Raw genomic sequence first — 19,119 nt, 5'->3', positions numbered from 1 at the left:
CGTGTATTTTGTTCACCTTGTACATATTCTTCACTGCAACAGCCTAGTAAGCGTGAGGAGCCATTTTTGTTGATTAAGTTTTCTCCTGTTTTTTGTTAGAAAGTTAGGTAAGTGGATTGTCTTTTGGTTGGTGTTTATTTTGTGTAGGAAAGCACAGGGACCAGTAGGGAGTTTTGTTTGTTATTTTTTGGCATTGCTCACAGCTGAAGCAAATAAATGGCTGCTTAGCATTTTAGAAGTTACTACTGTTTGGGTTTTTGCTTTGGTGGTGTGTGAGTGGGCCAACTTCTTGTTGCGTTCATATACGCCTAGAATAAGAACGTAACATTTGTTTGTTTGTTTGTTTGTTTTATTTCAAAACTGCAAGCGTGAACACATTTTTTCCTCCCTCTGAACTGAAGCCTTTCATTCAACTCCCAAATAAACACAGCGGTCCTCTCAGTCTGTCCTGCTGCATTTTGTTTGTATGGACCGAAATACAAACAGACACAAGTGTTCACATTAGTTTGTGACTCTCACTGAGCTAACACAGCCGATCCCTCAGCATGTTTGTGCTCTCTGCTCATGTTGCCTTCATATTCAATCATTTTTAAAGAATTTATTTTAATAATGCACTCCACAACAAACAAATCCTCCCTAACAGAAAACATCACTTCAAGGGACAAACTGTGTTATATTTCTACGGGCTGAGCAAACGTTACTTTGATAACCGTCTGAAATAAAAACGAACTTTCTGCCACTACATGGAGGAAAGAATCTGCTGTGTGTGAGAACCTGAGAAAACCTTTCTGGGGGATTCAGAGATCTACAGTTACCATTGTCAGATTCAAGATCCAAGACGTTTATTGTCATGTACACCGCAAAACACGAACGGTTACACAGAGTAATGAAATTCTTACTTTGCAGGTTCCCTTCACACGACTAAAAAGAAAGTCATAATAAGTAAAACGGTGCTTGTAGGTCATGTAGCTTCTGTGTGGGTGCAATCAGAATTTAAAATGAAAGTAGCTGCAACACTGTCACAGTGATAATACAGAGTGCAATATTAGGTGGATATGTGCAAATTTACAGTTATGGATAATTTGCAGGGGGTGGCACGGTGGTTAGCACTTTTGCCTCACAGCAAGCAGGTCCTGAGTTCAACCCCCCCCCCCGGGTCTTTCTGTGTGGAGTTTGCATGTTCTCCCCGTGTTTGTGTGGGTTCTCTCCGGCTTCCTCCCACAGTCCACAGACATGCAGTTAGTGGGGACAGATTAGTTGGAAACACCAAAATGCCCATAGGCCACCGTGCCACCCCTTGTGCGAATGGTTGTCTGTGTCTATGTGTTAGCCCTGCGACAGACTGGCGTGTACCCCGCCTCTCGCTCTAAGACAGCTGGGATAGGCTCCAGTGCCCGCTGTGACCCTGAAAAGGTGAAGCGGAAGCGAATGGATGGATAATTTGCAATTTTCCGCGCTTAAAATTTTTTGTAACGTTGTTAGTCCCCAAGGAACTGAAATGATCAGAATTGGTTACCTTGGGGGGGTTTAAGTCCATCTCTCACATTTGTACAGGACATTGTATTTGTTTTAATGTTATATACTTATGTGGTACATCTATTTTCACTTTTGTTGCCATGATGCCAGGTCTCTCTTGGAAACTAGATTTTTAATCTCAATGAGATCTTACCTGGATAAATAAATAAAGGACTAATAAAATCACTGGGGGCAGGTACAGGGCAGCACCTTTGAGAGCTTCCTGCACACAGATCTTTACAAAGGCTGGTTTTCCACTCACAAACTCCATGCCGCTGTCATTGGTGAAAAACTCCTGCACGCGGATGCTCCAGTCCTCTCTGGGGACCAGCGCTCTGTGGGGTCTGTGAGCCTGACACAGGTAGCAGATCCACGGGTCCTCCAGCTTCAGCGAATCAAACGTTCCCGGCCCGACGAGGATGTTCAGACAGTCCTCGCAGTAAGACCTGAAGACGGAGAACAGAGGTTAAAAACGGATAAGGGGCTCGTACTTGAGGCTGAAACACTGAAAGAAGCCGAGCATAACCTGCAGCAGCCATCATTGCCACACAGCAGGACGTCCATCCCGTAGCAGCAGATGGTGCAGTAGGACTGATATCCATCGCCGTCGTAACGATATAAGGTTTCTGTGAAGTTATCCTGCAGGCACAGACACCATCACAGCCAGCTGCTCAGAAAGAGCTTGAACGTTTTGAACAAAACACAGAAACAAAGGAAAACATCTGCTCAGTTCTTTAAAAGCTCTGCAGGATTTCTGTTTCTGCTTTAAGGCTATGCTGTAACCCGACACCACAAACTACAGTGGTGTCCATGCAGCTGTGCACCAAACATCTGCACCTGTGTTTGAGAAATCTGGATTAAAGTGAAGCTGTGACTTTAAATCACGCATGCTGATGGATGCACGGGTCCTTCAGCGCGTCTATCCTGGAGTCGAGCACCAAGACGCCCACCTGCTGCTAACAGTGACAGCAGCTTCTTACCTTACACTTCAGGCACAGGCCGCCTTTAAACAGAGGGTGGAAGATCTCAATGTTGTCAGTCCCACAGCACAGACAGTACCCTGCAAACAGCACACAATCAGCACCAGAGTTCATACACTCAAGGATTCGAGGAATGCAGGTAAAGCAGTCCTGCACACTCACCTTCGATGTCCAGCTTGGTGTCCACGATCGTGCTGATGATCTTCTCTGAAAGGAGCAGTGAGAGTAAGAGTGAGCCGTGTTCACACCTGCTCAGGTGAGCGCTGACAGCCGAGGCTAACAGCTGCATCACTAACAGTCGCCGAGCGTTACCTCTGTGCTTCTGGTCGGGCTGCGTGTAGGAGGCGGTCGGCTTGTTGACCTTGTTGTGGAGTTTGGTGTAGATCTTCTTCCTGCTCGGCATCCAGTCAGACGACACGTCATCGTTCAGCTCGCCTCGCTTCTTATGAGCCTTCCTTCCTCTCCATCCCTTCTTACTCTTCCCCTTTCTCCATCCTCCTCGCCACTCCTCCTCCTCCTCTTCTTCTTCCTCTTCCTCCTCCTCCTCTTCTTCCTCCTCCTCCTCTTCCTCCTTCCTCCCCTGTTTCCCTGTCTTTGACCCTCCTCCTCGAGGTTCCTTCTCCTTCTGTGCTTTGGGGCCGTGCTCCGCAGGATGACCTTCCTCTTTGTTTGCCTTTGCTGGCTTTGATGCCTTCCTGATGGAGCTGCAGGACAGCCTCTTCAGGTGCACCTCCACATCTTTCAGGTTGGTGCCACTGCTGCTCCTCAGGCTGGAGGAGTCAGGAGAAGAGGAGGCTTTATGGGGGAGCTTCTTCATTGCCCTCGGCCTGGAGTCTGCAGAGGACAATCAAACATGTGATCAAAATACATCATAAATAAGACTGAGCACGGCAGAAAACCTGGAAGTCTGTGATCGTCCTTTTTATCCTACTCTGAGCTCCTCCTGTACGACCCCTGACCCCGTCTCCATGACTGACGCAGGTGTTCACAGGTGAGCGACACCTTCACTCCCACTCAGTCAGGACAGGTTGTAGATAACGGACTGATGGGGGTTCTGCAGGTCAGTGAGGCTGACAGTATCAATGTTCTTACCGTTCTTTGGAGCGTTGGGCTGAAATCCTTCAGGCCCCGTCGGCTGGAAGCCTCCAAACGCCCAGTCCAACATCTGCTTCAGCAGCTCCTCCCTCCCATTTGGGGGAGGAGAGAACTGCTTCTTACAGCGCCGAGCTGCCTCCTGGTGCAGAGGAAGGAGGACGCGTCACATACGAGCACGCAGCAGCACACAGACTTTAAATATCAGACGCTCACGACGACTTTAGTTTAGTAAAACATATTTAAAATAACATAGTAAGAACATGGCAGCGTTATGAAATCCCAGGTTCCTTAAAGTTTTGACCTGTTTGTTTACAAAACGAGTCCAGGACTCTTAAACGCTTGTATGTCTTCTGTTTGAACAAACACACCTGCAGGGACAGGTAGACGGCCTCCTGGTAGGTGTTCAGGATGTTGAAGGAGTCGGCACAAAAGTTCTGGGTGAAGGCAGCGAAAGGTTTGAGATCCTGCAAACTGGCCTGGAATCAGAGAGAAGGAAACATCCATCCAGCGCGGGCCGATCGGCACAGGAGAAAAACACAAATAAATATTTTACTAATAATTTAAAGCAGACGACAAAGAAACGGCCGTCTGATCACGTCTGCAGAGGAAAGGACTCAAACCCAGGACACACACACACACACACACACACACACACACACACACACACACACACACACACACACACACACACACACACAGACACACACACACAGACAGACACGCACACAGGCGCACACAGACAGACACGCACACACACAGACACACAGACACACACACACAGACACGCACACACACAGACACACAGACACACACACACACACACACACAGACACACACACACACACACACACACACACACACACACACACACACACACACACACACACACACACACAGACAGACAGACAGACACACAGACAGACACACACACACACACACACACACAACCCCGTTCAGCTATCTTAGTGAGGACCCTCATTGACATAATGGTTTCCCTAACCCTAACCATAACCTAATTGTAACCCTGACACTAAAACCACGTTTTGAGCCTCAAAAATGTGAGGACCGGGTTGTGTGTCCTCACAAGTGACTGCTGGTTCTCACAAGTATAGTAGAATGCAGATTTCGGTCCTCACAAAGATAGCTAGACAAGAACACACACAGACACACACAGACACACACACACACACAGAGCACCCTCCTCCCTGACATTTGACAGGAGGGGCTCACCTCTCAGCAAATCATCTTTGTTCTTAATCAAACATGTAATGAGTCTAATTAACATGACTGAGAAATCAGAGAGGAGGTGAGGCGGGACGTCAGGTGACTGTGTGTCAACACCCGTGATGGGATGTCCAGAGAGGTAGGCCTCCTCGATTATGGCAAAAATTATCACGATTATTTTCACTGAAATTGAGATCTCGATTATTTGACAATAACAATGTATTGAATAATGGCTTTAAAGATTGTCAAAAAATAATATAAAATAGTGTGCAAATACTGATTACAGTGCAAATGTTTGCAATATAAAAAATAAATGAATAATGTAAACATTAATGTTTAGTGAACTTCAAAATACTGCACAATATTTATGCATACAAATAACCAAACATCAAGGCAAGCTGTGTAGCCACACAATGCACAACTGCATCAAACTGACATTGAGGTATGTCGACTAAAGTTGCTGCTCCTTCATTGTTTGATCGTGTGTCACTTTGTGAGCGGTCTTCAAATGTTTGAATAAATTTGTAGTGTTGCTCTGTGGTGCAGCTACGACACTGTAGCAAAGTTTACACACTATGTCTACTTGATAATGTTTCCACACCACTGAAGTCGTTTGACCTCTTTTCAACCAACAGCATTCTCTCTTCAGCAGCCATTATCCTCTCCTCTCCAAATAACTTCTGCTTAGCTTTCTGAGCTTCCCTCGGTCCTCTTAATTGTTGTGACGCGTGTTCGCAGAGAGGTGCGCTCGATTTGCCACAGGAAGCAGCGCAAGAGTAAAGCACGAGGGAGGTGCTAATAATCGACTCAGTCGTTTTTAATGATCGTTGAAAGCCCAGATCGTAATCTAGATTAAAATTCGATTAATTGAGCAGCCCTACTGAGAGGAGGCGCGAGGGAGTCAAATGAGCATAAAAAAGGGGCTCAGGAAGCTCCGGGGTCTGTGATTGGCTCTGGGAGCGCCACAGGAGATGCTGACACTGTGAACTCACTGGGTGGATTTATGATCCTCAGCTTTGTTCTGCTTGTTTCTGCTGCGTTAGATTAGAGTATAAATTCAGCAGGATTTGGATTTTGTTTCCTACTGGACATGTCTGTGAAGGCTCTCAGTCATCCAGGTCATCGTAGTCTAAGGAGCTTGGAAAGAAAAGCGTCTGGACTTCTTTAAGTTGCTTGAAGACGTTTCTCTTCAGTTCTGAACTGAAGGAGCTTCTCGGAGGCCGTCTACCAGGAGGCCGTCTACCTGTCCCTGCAGGTGCGTTTGTTCAAACAGAAGACATACAAGGGTTTAAGAGTCCTGGACTCGTTTTGTTCAGTCCTGAACTGAAGAAGCTTCTCGGATGAGAGGTGAAACGTCTTCAAGCAACTTAAAGAAGTCCAGACGCTTTTCTTTCCAAGCTCCTTAGTTTCCTACTGGAGTTGGCGTCTCCCCCCTGGGTTGAACCTACACAGGCGGGATACGTGCATGCGTGGCCAAGTATGATAATTCTCTCTAACCTGAGATTTGAACAGAGTCAGCATCAGCTCAGAGTAGGTTAATGAGTAAAATTCAGGTGATTTGATTATTATACTGTGATTTTTAAAATATCTTGCATTAAATAAGTCTAAACTCTGAACATTCCCTTTTTGAGTTGAGTGTTAAGTCTTCATCAGTGTGAACACACCCTCCAGGTTACTCCAGATCTGTGGGGCTTAGTTTTCCGGGCCACTAAACTAAACCCAGTCAATTCCAAGAGCGCTGATCTAGACAGGAGCTGCCGATGGACGCGGGGCCTGGAAGCCTACTCCGGCTCCCAGTTTTACTTATCACAGCAGGCCGGGTGGAGCCTCGGACGTCTTCACCCGTCAGCTCCATCCAAGCTCTGCACTACACTCTGGGTAAGATTCACTGGGTCAGAGCCTGGACTAAACACACTTCCTGTTTCCACAGATCGACAGCATGGTGCGACTCACCTGTGAGGACATCTTTTGTCCGTACCACTCCACCAGCGTCTTCCCTGGCGGTGACGCTTTTCCTCTGCACGGCAGGACGACGGCCGGCCACAGCGCGAAGCCCCCCACGTAACCCCAGACCAGCTCCCCCTTCATGACAAAACACACAGACACAGATGTGTTCACGAGAAACACAGTGGCGGTTTCTGTCGCCATAGCAACCAACGTGTGAGCAGCTGATTTCAAGCTAAACTGAGTTGACACCAGCAAACACACTTCCCCTTCACTGCCTTCAACAAACGCACACCAAGTTTCACATTTTTGTACAACAGGCTGCAAAATAAAAAACTGCCACACGGTGTAAAAGGGCTGAAACTTAAATGCATCGTTTCATGTGACCGCCTCCTCCAAACTCACTTTTTCTTCATTTGACTCAGTTTTCTGTTATTTGTTACCAATAAACTCATCAAATCTGCATTTTTTCTGCCAAACTGTCTCTGATTAAAAAGAAAAGTTTGTTACTTGGTTGGTAAACTGGTATTTTTCTGTGGATGCGTCACACGACGGCTGCAGGCAGACAACACACATGAACAGTGTAAATAAAGACAGTGCTGCTAGTTAGCAGCTGGTGTGAAATGGCTTACAGGTGATTGTTCCCGCGCTGATGCTACTCGGGTCGGCGTGGCTGCCAAATCCTCGTCATCGCTGCTCATGACAAAAGCAGACTTGGCCTGACGATTCCTGTGACCTGCAAACGAGACAAGAAGCCACTGAAGCAGCTCAGCACCTTCGTGAACGAGGCGCAGCGAACAAATACTGTCAAACAGAAATGGGTGTTAGCGTCGCTTGGCCCTTTCTTATTGCACTGGTGTGACATTTCTTACTCTGCAGCTGCCTCGGTCTGCCAGCCCAACACATTCTGGAAGCTTCTGTAACATCCACCACATCTGGATAAAAACAGGACAGGCAGTCAGACTGATTATCATCAACAAGGCGTCACATCAGCTTCGTGTCAGAGCAGCAAACTCCGGCGTCAGTCCTACCAGAGGAGTTTTCTGTGTCACCCGACTCCTCTGTGCTGCTGCTGCTGTATTCCCTGGAACGCACAGGTGGGCTGGATTTGGTCCAGTCGCTGTCCTCCGATGAGCTCAGTTTATCCACTTCCTGTTTCCTCTCATTATCATAAGCTGTCTGGTGACGGAGAGGCATCTTCCTCCTGCGGTTGTTGGGTCTTCTCGCCCATGTGCCCGGTTCAGGTAAAGCTTTGGAGGCTTCTTGACTGTCAGGAAGATTCTTGGGGATGTTCGATACCTTGGGATTAAAGCAAAGACAGAAAAAAAGGGAATTTGTTTATCTCTTCCCATCTGGGTCATGTGGTCCACTCCCACGGCTTCAGCTTTGACCTCTCACCTTAGCAAACACCTGAGTCCGGTGCAGCGAGCTGGGCAGGGCCAGGAGGGTCAAAATGAGCCTGTGCAGCGTCGAGCCGGGGCTGACTTCATTCACCATCTGCAAACACAGACACGTGTTCAACCATGAGGTCTCAGCTCACACACGGAGCTTTTATCCATGTATTTATTCCAGTAATCAGATGTGTGGCCACGCTGGTGCTCTTACCTTTGCCCAGGAAGTAGCTTCTCCACTTCTGGTCGCTTGAATCAAACTGAGGTAGTCGCCCTGAAGCTGATGAGCTTCTGAAGAGCCGGCGTCACACAGACGCAGCTCTACCGCCATCTCTGACAGCACGCTGCTGGATAGCTTATTCTGAGGACAGATGTTGCATTGCAGAGTCATTAGCAGTCGTTACAGAGAGCATCTTCTGTCTTACTAGAAGAACACAACGTAACAAAGTGACCTTCAAAGGCCTGAAAGTGCTCAAATCCTGCAGAGTGACAGCAGCTCCAGCCAGGACCGAGCTGAGTCTCTGGATCTGTGAACACGTCAGAACATCTGGCTAATCTACCTACAGCACACATTTACTGAAATCTGGATTCAGCAGATCATCTGGAAACTCTCTCTCTCTTTTGGGAACTGGAGTGGAGCAGACCAACAGTTAAACTGAGTTTTTCCTCAATACAAATTTCTTGCAGCCACCAAAGAGTCGGCGTTGAAGGAAAATCAGCAGCACTGTAATACAAATATATTAAACCAGCTTTGACTTCACACACTCGAAGGTGATTCATATTTTATTAATGAAAGGAAGATTTGTGTCAGACGGAAGGACTCCCGACAATGAGCTAGGAAAATCCTGCTGCAGCCACTAGTCGGCCGGGAATCGAACCAGCGACCTTCAGTTTACCAGCCCTGCTCTGCCTCCAGCAGCGTACAAACAAAGACCTCTTACGCTGACTCTGCGAGGGTCTTTCTGGACGAGGGTGATGTTCCTCAGCGCCGAGTCTCCGAGCTGCTCGGGAACGCTCTCGACCACGCTCCGCAGCGCCGCCTGGTAAAACACCCGCGCGTCCTTCATGAAGTCAGCCCTCTCCTCCTCGTCCAGGTCCACGGCCGGGGTGGCCCACAGGAAGTTTTTTACTCGAGCGCCCACTTTCACGTCGGCTGCGGGCAGCAGCTTCGCCTCGCTGCTGAGCAGCTTTACGTCTCGCCTCCTGAGAAAGTCGTTGAGGGCGGCCGGCCGCAGGACCCTCGCCGCGTACGAGTGAAGCAGCACGAGCGTGAGCTGCAGCTCCACGCCAACATTCGCAGAGCCGTACTGCTGCAGCTCCTGGAGCGCACGGAGAGGCTCCAGCGCGTAGGCGAGGAACAGGAAGTGTAGCTCGACTTTCGGATCAGTCAGCTGGACACTGATTCGCTGGGTGCTGATGCGTTCGGCGTCCACGGCCTGTACCTCAAATTTAAAATACTCCACCAAATCTGTCCAGCAGCCCGCCATCTTCTGCACGGCGTGGATGAAGAACAAGCACTGCGAGGAGATGGGGCGGGACAGGTTATGGTGCTCCACGTTTGCAAACAGCTCCTTCAGGCTGTCGTTGATGGAGGCGCAGGTGGAGTAGTGACGGTGGATGTCTTTCACCAGGTCGACCACGTGACTGAAGGACGTGAGGAGTCCGGCCTGGCACGCTCGTCCCGCCATGCCGGGAAGGCCGCAGAGCGATAACAAGCTGGGGCTGAAAAGCCGGAGCTGGGCTTCAAACCTCCGGCTCACCTGTGGGGGCGGAGCATCACAGTAAAACACAGTCAGGTTGGAGAGAGGAAGACCAGCCTCCGTCAGCGCCTTCATCAGAAGGTCCGAATCTGACTCCGGGGCTCCGACCGCCGAGTCCACGCTCAGCTGCAGCGCGAGCAGCGGCCTCACCACGCTCGCACCTGAGCACCCATCGAAGTAGCCAATCAGGACGATGCTCGTCCTCCGGCCCCCGCCCAGCTCCACCCCGACGTACAGGTACAGGCAGTACGGCGTGCTGCGGAGCGCCTTGATGATATGGCCGGTCGGCGTCAGGTCCACATCATCGCGGCAGTATCGTTTACTGAAGCGCAGCAAAACATCGCCCTCGTCCACCGACGGGTCTGTTGGCTCCGCCCCCTTCACCTGCTCAGGCCAAACACACTCGTCTTTGTTTGTTACCGACTCCATCGTCAGGTCCACCACATCGTCCTCGTCGTCGGAGATCAGCGAGATTACATCATTTGCTTTTTCTTGCTCTATAGTTTTACTGTCCGTCGTCACGGTGACAGCGAGTTTCTGATTCGGCAGGAGAAATGCACCACCTGCAACGGGGGGGGGAGAGCGAGCGTTAGGCGGCAGCTTTGAAGTGAAGGTTCACATGTTAAACTTCTGGCTTTAAAAAGTGCAGCAAAACATAAAAACATTCAATGTTTCCAGCATCTCACACGCCGTGTGACACATGCGCGAGACACACCGAGGTCAGCAGGAACCAGGCTCTGTCCTCCTCTAGCTTCCAAGGCGTTGTACTCTCTGCCATCATTGTTCTCGTCAAAGAAGATCTTGAACCACTGGAGGAAGGTCAGAGCCACGGCCGAGTTCCTCTTCATCAGCGACTCGATGGGGATGTGCTGGGCGGAGCAACAGAGGATCTTTAGGTGCGTGTTTCTATCAAAGAACGAGCGCTAAGTCGTCCTGCTGTTTCTAACACAGGTGTGCAGCGAGCACACCTGTGTTATAATGTCGGGACCTGAAAGCGCAGCAACACTCACTCTGATCACTCCGGCCTTCCTGAAAGCAGCCTGCAGTAAGGTGAAGTTGTGCAGAGAGTGCATGATGGTGTCGCACTGGAACTGGACCCTGGAGAGGTCCAAGGAGCCGGGAAACAGCCAGTCCATCAGCTGGCAATACGCCGCACCTGGACACAAACAGAGCAGGAAGTATTGCACATCATGTGCGTTATTAACACAGCTTATCTTTCCAATTATGAGCCCAGTGTAGGATCAGGGAAACCCCGTGAGCCACACACTTGGGGAGCACAGGTTTTTTCTACTCTCTCCTTCCTGCTCTGTCTAAATATCGTCTGCACAGCTTTTATTTATTTCTGGCTTTTCTTTTCACAACATGTGCCACAAAGCACATCTGCTCAGTAAGAAATGATAGCAAGAAAGCTGTCAGTCATCCTTTTTAAGAAATGAGTGATCGCCAGAGGGACAGAGTCAGAGAGGCTGAAGATGAAGCTGCCAAGCAGGAGGAAAAGATGAAGACCTCAGAGGAGGTTCATGGATGTAGTGAAGGAGGACAGGCAGGTTGGTGTGACAGAGGAGGTGGAGGCAGATCATCCAAAGAAAGGAGCCCAATGAAGGGAGGAAAGAGTGATATGCGAGTGCCCGTTGGTTTCTGTTAGCAACCCAGCTGCTGCGTTCTGGGCTCAGGATGACGGAGAAGTCCATGTGAGAAGTGAGGCGGAGGCTGTCAGCAATGTACCAGCATCAGCCACGCCTGTTAAAAAACACCCACCTGTGCATGCCTGCTCCACCTTGGTGAAGCTCGTCTGTAAGGTTTCGTTTAGCCACGCCAGCAGCTCGTAGCGGTTAGACAAAAACGTCCCATTCAGGGTCACATGCACCGCCATCTCCGAAATGCACCTGCACAAACATCACAATGTTTTTAAATTCATACATGAATGCTGCAGCCCTGCACAGACTGGCAGCCTGGCCAGGCTGTAGCCCACCTTTAGCCCCATGATAGGCTCCGGCTGAAGGGATGATACATGAGGCAAAACAAATATTACTGAGGCATGCATTACACAAGAGCCTGATAAGGTCAGAGTGACATTTACACATGTAAGAACACGCATGTAGTGATATTCTCCTGTAAGCAGCTAAAACAAGAGTACGTGTTTGCACAAATGTCTGTCCATTAGTTTCACTGACAGTTTGAAAGAGCCCGATCTCCCTCTGCAGACCTCCGTCACACGTCACAGACACCGGGTGCACACAGTGCTGCTTCAGGGCTGACTTCTTCCTCTGTAACGACAAATTCCCGAGTTTACAGCCGGAATCTTAAACGTCCCCTCAAGTCTATGGCTACGTTCACACTGCAGGCGAAAGCGCATCAAATCCGATTTTTTCGCCCCTATGCGACCCATATCCGATCTTGGTATGACAGTGTGAACGGCACAAATCCGATATTTTCAAATCCGATCTGGGTCACTTTCGTATGTGGTACTGAATCCGATACATATCCGATGTTTTAGAAAGCGACTGCTGTTTGAACGGTCATGTCGCATTAAATCCGTCTTTTACGTCACTGACACAAGACAGACGCCAATTATCAGCGCCGGAGAAGCGCCCGATAGGACATCGCGAACGATTTCCTACCATCCGGTGAAACTGTTGGGAAGACAACGTTGGAGAAATGTGAACATTTTATTTTTACTGTATTTTCTGCAGATTCTGACAGAAATCTGCAACTATCCTTTGAAGCACCGCTCCTCTAAAACAACAAAAAGGATCATTATTAGGTTATTTGCATTATTATGTAAATAACAAAATAACTTAAAGCAAAAATTTGGAAACATAAAGTCCGAAGTCTTTATATTAAGGGCCATCAGTCAAACAATACTGTTTGCTCTGGGTCTAAACAGAGCGAGTTGTGTGTGACATCTTCTTTTGCGCATGCGGGCCGCTTTGAGCGTTCACACTGGAGAGCGTTTGATGTCGCATTTTATGTGTAGTGTGAACAAGCAGACAAAAAAAATCGGATTTGATCAAAAAATCGGAATTGAGCATTAAGACCTGCAGTGTGAACGTAGCCTAATTTCCAAAGCGGCGCAGCCCCGCCCACCCCGAGTTAACGATCATGGCTGCGTTTACGTGCAAAAACAAAAACACTTCGTTGTATTGCTAACGGCAAAATCTTGCGCCACACAAAACTTTAATACCGGGACGCACGTGTCGGAAATTCCGAGGTTACCGGTGTTGTGCCAAAAACTGATTGTCTGCCAAAAACTGTTTTCCAATGTTTTTGTGTATTTTTTACGTGATATATCTTTACGTATGTTGGTAAATAGACTTCGGTGAACAGGGTTTACAAAGGGGTTATATATAGAATTAAAAAATTATCTGTTTTTCAAGTATCTTTACAACTCTGTGTTATTGTACTTACATTATAACCAATCCGGTCCTTTATCCCCACTTAAAATATTTTTACAGAACTATTGTAATATTTGCTGCCATTTCTTCTGCCCTCTTGGCCAGCTTACTCTTACAAAAGACATTTTTAATGTTAATGAGATTTTTTTAACTGCATAAATAAAGGTTATATAAAAGTCACTGGCAAAAACTGATTGCGGCTTCTACCTTGTTACACGAATGTTGTTTGTGGCTCCAGGTGACTTTATGTCATCCATGAGGGATGCATTTCACATATGTTTCACATATTATAGCCCAACAAGTTACTTATAGCAGTTTAAATACGAGCAATCAGTTTTTGGCAAATACCGGCAATCACTTTTTGGCAGACAATCACTTTTTGGCACAACACGTAAACTAACACGTGGGGCTGCCATCGGAATAAAAACAATCTGATCTCAGACCAGCTAGAGTCATGGTGCCATGTGTGATAAAGTACGGCTAACAACACAATAGGAACTACCGCAGTTAACGGCAATAACACCGCTACCGTTTATAAAGAGTCTCGGAGTTTAAGCGGGTCACTCAGTGGTCAGCTACTTTTGTTCATATCCCCACTTTCAACCAGCCGACTTTACTCTGAGATCCCGAAAAGTTGATTCTGTTCACCTGGACGTTTTCAGTGGGAAAAACGTTTCGTCACACATCCGAGACTCCGCTGACTGCAGGTTTTCAACCTTATAAACAGTACCTTTGCACAATGCCTGAAACTAGCCCACTGAACGAACAATGGGCTGTGAGGTCAGCCACATGATCATTATTTACTCAGAGACTTTAATAAAGGTGTCACACAGCGGGCTATCCGCATTAGCTCGCGACGCTAACTAACAACATCGGTACGAGTTTACAGCAAAGTCACAAACAGCCTGTGCGCTCCGGACGGTTTATTCCAGAAGAAAAGTACAGTTTTAATTTAAAATCATGCTGTAGTCTTTAGCGAATTCATACAACAGGCGGCTAACAAACATGGTGGACTCACCCTCTCTGCTCAGGTCCCTCTGACCGTTTCAAATACCAAAGAAGTCAGCCTCGACGACCCCCAAAACCCACCCAGCCCTCTGCCGGCGGAAAAAAAGCGGGTGTTTGACCAAGTCGCTCAATAAAAACAGCCAGAAGTGTGAATAAAATAAAGGCCCACGCCCTTTAACGCCACAGGGGTCGAAATTGAACTTTAAAACCCAGCTAGCCAAACCCTTTGGTTATGTTAATGTCGCTGTTACTGAAACATCCGGAGCTACAGCTGCTAGCTGCAGTTAGCTTTAGCTGCTAGCGTCACACCAGGCGACATCGGAGTTAGCAAAGACTTTACAGTTGGCTGTTCCGACTACGCTGCTCCACGTAAACAAGAAAACATAGCCTTTATTTAAGCTAACCGTTTACACTATTTAAGACAGCGTAGCACAGTTGCGGAGCCCTACAGAAAAACCCCAACAATCAGCACTTTGGCGACAGTGGGAAGGAAAAACTTTTAACAGGAAGAAACCTCCAGCAGAGCGAGGCTCCGGGAGGGAGGCAGGAAAAAAGACACGCTGTGGAAGAGACAGTGTTGCCAACTCCTCAGTAAGGAAAATCGCTATTGGCTGTCCTAAAAGTCGCTAGAAGTCGCTAAATGACGTCATCACCTAATTTGCATAATTGGTCACGCTAATATAATTGTAACCTATGTTGTTGGAGAGAGAAATAACATCGTGGAAGAGACATAAAGTGAGTAAAAAACGTCCTAAATGCATTTAGAGTTTATTTAGAACTGCAAATTAAATTTCTTTTAGCAATTATTGTTTTTTAATGTCACAATTCCAACCCTGCTCCTTTACCCGGCTTGGACCGGCAAAAGTGACCCAAAATAGGCACTCTGGTGGAGTTACTTTGTGTTTGTGTGTGTTTATAAGTAGTTTTAAACCTTGTGATCCACAAAACAGCATAAGAGTAAAAGATTAAAGAAGAACTGACTGCGTTACAGCACCCGCTGCTTGTTGAGAGTAAAAGCGATACGCGCTTTCACGTCTTTTAGCGACTTTTATAGAAAAAAAAGTCGCTAGGGGGTCTGAAAACTCGCTAAATATAGCGACAAAGTCGCTAAGTTGGCAACACTGGGAAGAGAGCCAGAGATTGAATAATTCATAATTAAATGCACAGTGGTGCATACATAGTAACTTCTTCTGTTTTATATAGTATTTTTCATAGTATGTTATTTCATCTTATTCTATTCTTCTTTTTTTTTTTTTAAATTTTGCTCGTAACTTTGTACTGTCTCTCACTTTCTGCTGTGACCCAACAAATTTCCCACGTGTAGGACTAATAGTAATAAAGGTTTATCTCATCTTAAAGGGGGTGAGAGAAGGCGAAATACTCTGCAGCGTAACTAAGGGAGGATTGAGGGTCACCCGATCCAGCCCTAACTACATGCTTTAGAACGGAAACGGAACGTTTGAAGAAAGGAAGGAGATTCAACTGCATCACAAAATAATATTAAGGGCTTCTCACAAAAGGTATCCTACTCAGGTTGGCTGAGTAGAATTCCATTGATCCATTGATTCCACATTGATTCCCTCCACACGCCACTCCTGCTCCTCAGCCTGCAGACTAAGGCCCTGGTCCGAACCCTGGAGCACCACTGGTACAAAGAGGGAAGAAAGTGGGCCAGCACCAGCACCAACAAGCAGACCCCAGACACCACCAGCACCAACAAGCAGACCCCAGACACCACCAGCACCAACAAGCAGTCCCCAGACACCACCAGCACCAACAAGCAGTCCCCAGACACCACCAGCACCAACAAGCAGACCCTAAAATCCCTCAGCCCCATTCATCACCCTGCAGTGGTATCTTTGGTGCCCCCAACCTTTATATTCTTGGATGATAGGATCTGAAGAAATAACAGTCAACTTTGAATGTGTTCCTGAGATAGAGATGGTCTTTAACCTGTTCACACCAAAGGAAGAGCCATCAACCTCAACATCAACAAGTGATGAACATGTAGACTACGTTTCCGTGCCCTGCAAAGCATGTAAGGCATGTATGGAGACAATGGAGACCCAAAGGCCAGTGAGGAGTGGATCAGCTGTGGGAACAGCAGCGCTGTGGCATCTATGCTGACGATGCATTCTTCTGTAAAGACATGTCTGTGAAGGTTCTCAGTCATCCAGGTCATCGTAGTCTAAGGAGCTTGGAAAGAAAAGCATCTGGACTTCTTTAAGTTGCTTGAAGACGTTTCACCTCTCATCCAAGAAGCTTCTTCAGTTCTAGGGTCAAGTGGTGGAGAGTCCCAGATTTAAGCCCCATGGGAGTGTCCCCCCAAAGAGGGACAAATGGACCCCCTGATGATGGTAAATGACCTGTATTTGTATAGCGCTTTACACAACCAGTCATCCACCCATTCACACACACATTCACACACTGGTGATGGCAAGCTACATTGTATCTGTACATCTCTGCCTCCCATTCTACTTTTAAATACTCTAGGAACAGCAAGTAAGCCTGCAGTGTGAGAGCGAAGTGCTCTAATAGGGTGATATGGTACTACAAGGTCATTAAGATAAGATGGGGCCTGATTATTTAAGACCTTGTATGTGAGGAGCAGGATTTTGAATTCAGGGTTTAACAGGGAGCCAATGAAGGGAAGCCAATATAGCAGAAGTATATTGCAGCATTTTGGATCAAATAAAGGCTTTTTAGGAAGTTTTATAACGATAATAATAGTAATCATTTACAGTAGTCCAGCCTAGAGTAATCAGAATCAGAATACTTTACTAATCCCGAAGGAAATTATAGGTTACAGCAGGCAGCACGCTAATGGCGCATGCGCACTTACAAAGGAACCTTCTGACCAAACTTTACACAAACATCACATTGGGAGACATGTCAGAGAGGTAGGCTGACAGGAAAAAAACAACGAAAATACAACGAAACAATGAAAATCAAGTCGTTAACTAGTTTTTCAGTGTCACTAATTGCTTCCTTGGCTCACTAGTTAGAGGCTCAGATGGCCTCACTACCTCTGACCTCTGACCTCAGCTTGGTTTTTGCCCTTGCACTGTAACTAATTTTGGCGTGGAAGATGACGTCAGTTTTTCAAGGACTTTTGGTTCCTTCAGGTTCTCAGAAGTTGTGGTTTTAGTGGACTACAGACCAGAATCTTGTCTTTTTGTGAGATAAATCAGGATCTCTGTCTGTTCTGTGGTGAAATTAATAGTAATCCTGTCTGTGAGAGTTATTTCATTCTTTGCCTGTTGTCTGAGTTACCTGGTTGTGCTCAGAGGAGAACACATCTACTCTGATTGGAACAGTTATTTTTTTGTAATGGTAACTAGATCTATATTTAGAGCCTTGGGGGAATTATAAAGTTCCCGTCACTTTTAGAGATGATTGAATTTATAATATTTACTTAAATAAGAGCCAGAAGAGCAACATTGTTTTCTCTTTCAAAGGTTCAGAATGAAGTAAGTGAAAGGCCACATATTCAATAATAACAAATATGGAATAAAACTGCTGAATTATGTTAAAACACCATGAATCTGGTGGAAGTAAGCAGCCATGAAGCCACAGTGCTGCTCGCTGACGATCACCTCTCTTCTTAACCTAGCTCCAACAGCTCTTTCTCATATCTTCATGGTGTGGCTCATCAGCTTTATCCCTCTGTAGTGACTACAGCTCGGCACTTGTCCTCGGAGATTGTGTCAAACATCTAAGCAGCTCAGGAAGAAAGCCACTGCACTTCTTTAAGTTTAGCAAAGACGAGGCTTCTTCACTTCTGAGGTGAAGCGCCTTCACAAAACTTAAAGCAGTCTAGCTGCTTTCATTCCTCAGACGACCATGAGCTGGATGACTGTAGCCTACACAGACCTAAGCCTGGTCACAAAGCTCTCTCTCTCCTACACACCTACCTCCACCTCTGCTATAAGATTATGTATGATTTATAGCCAGTGCCCTGGCTGTTTGCTGCCGTCTGTCGTGTGATTGGCAGAGGAGGCTGAAACGGAAGTGGGTGTTTGCACTTTTGATTTGGTAGGTCTGAAGCTACAGCTGGGATTTTGGGTTGCTCCTGTCTGGGAATCAGTGGGGAAGTTTGTGATTTCTTTCTGAGATAAACGTTTCTTATACATTTATTTCCTTCGGGTATTTTAGTATCACCTGCTACGTGTTACATATTTATGAATGGCTGTGTCAAAGTGAAAGAAACTAAAAACAGACGAGTTGAGCGCCCTCTGTTGGATTAAAGTTAAACAGCAGCACAGACTCGCTGAAAATAAACAACAAAATTATTTAAATCGGGGTTTAAAGAGTTTTAAAGAGTCTACTTAGCACAGCTGTACACTTCCGTTTGTGTGAGGTTCACTGATATCACTGGTGGGTGGGGACAGAGACCCTGTTTACCTGTCGGGGCTGTGGCGCTGGCTTCCTGCCGGTGTGTGATGGGCTTCCTGCTCGCTGGGTGTGTGCTGGTCCATATCTTCTATGAGGACCCCGCTGTTTGTTTGACGTGCTCTGCAGAGCCGCCGTCTCAGTTTGTCCTTTTAACTATTTAACCATTTTAAAGAACAACGCCCGACGTCCATCGGGGGAGGAGGGGGGAGGGTGCAGGGCTGGAGTCCAGGTGAGGCTGAGGATGCCCCGGGACGGGAGTGGTGGGAAAAGCTCGCCGGTCCTGTTTGATAAGCTGCTGTTCCCTTAATGATCCGGAGAGAACAGGCCGTGGTCTCCGGGTGGCTCCGGCAGGACTTGCTGACTCCGTCAGGTGTTTCCGGATTCTCCTCCCTGCAGGTGAGCGCAACTGATG

General features: G+C 47.2%; 1 protein-coding gene and 1 long non-coding RNA gene across 6 annotated transcripts in view; one reads left to right on the top strand and one right to left on the bottom strand.

Annotated features, from left to right (window-relative positions):
• Nucleotides 1-6,822, top strand: part of LOC120435389 — a 15,329-nt gene extending 8,507 nt beyond the window's left edge. The window contains exon 3 of the long non-coding RNA XR_005609696.1: nt 6,745-6,822. This is a non-coding gene — a long non-coding RNA (uncharacterized LOC120435389). The remainder of the gene's footprint in view (nt 1-6,744) is intronic.
• Nucleotides 1-19,119, bottom strand: part of LOC116328117 — a 24,679-nt gene extending 5,560 nt beyond the window's left edge. The window contains exons 1-20 of one of the 5 annotated variants that reach the window (XM_039604919.1): nt 18,717-18,761; nt 12,084-12,176; nt 11,668-11,795; nt 10,920-11,065; nt 10,625-10,778; nt 9,091-10,472; nt 8,602-8,676; nt 8,364-8,510; nt 8,157-8,255; nt 7,790-8,057; nt 7,631-7,693; nt 7,391-7,494; nt 6,768-6,896; nt 3,959-4,066; nt 3,588-3,729; nt 2,808-3,329; nt 2,658-2,702; nt 2,496-2,575; nt 2,042-2,154; nt 1,778-1,961 (exon numbers count right to left, since the gene is read on the bottom strand). In XM_039604919.1, coding sequence (XP_039460853.1) covers nt 1,778-1,961; nt 2,042-2,154; nt 2,496-2,575; nt 2,658-2,702; nt 2,808-3,329; nt 3,588-3,729; nt 3,959-4,066; nt 6,768-6,896; nt 7,391-7,494; nt 7,631-7,693; nt 7,790-8,057; nt 8,157-8,255; nt 8,364-8,510; nt 8,602-8,676; nt 9,091-10,472; nt 10,625-10,778; nt 10,920-11,065; nt 11,668-11,782 — 3,876 coding nt within the window. In that variant the 5' untranslated portion in view covers nt 11,783-11,795; nt 12,084-12,176; nt 18,717-18,761. Of the gene's footprint in view, nt 1-1,777; nt 1,962-2,041; nt 2,155-2,495; nt 2,576-2,657; nt 2,703-2,807; nt 3,330-3,587; nt 3,730-3,958; nt 4,067-6,767; nt 6,897-7,390; nt 7,495-7,630; nt 7,694-7,789; nt 8,058-8,156; nt 8,256-8,363; nt 8,511-8,601; nt 8,677-9,090; nt 10,473-10,624; nt 10,779-10,919; nt 11,066-11,667; nt 11,796-12,083; nt 12,177-14,322; nt 14,810-18,716 lie in introns of those variants that run through there. The other 4 variants (XM_039604917.1, XM_039604915.1, XM_039604918.1 and 1 more) reach the window with 4 other exon arrangements.

The sequence above is a fragment of the Oreochromis aureus genome, linkage group 20 (genome assembly GCF_013358895.1).
Source record: "Oreochromis aureus strain Israel breed Guangdong linkage group 20, ZZ_aureus, whole genome shotgun sequence".
Taxonomy (NCBI): domain Eukaryota; kingdom Metazoa; phylum Chordata; class Actinopteri; order Cichliformes; family Cichlidae; genus Oreochromis; species Oreochromis aureus.
Note: the sequence above shows the minus strand (reverse complement) of the source record. Positions and strands in the feature narration are given on the sequence as shown.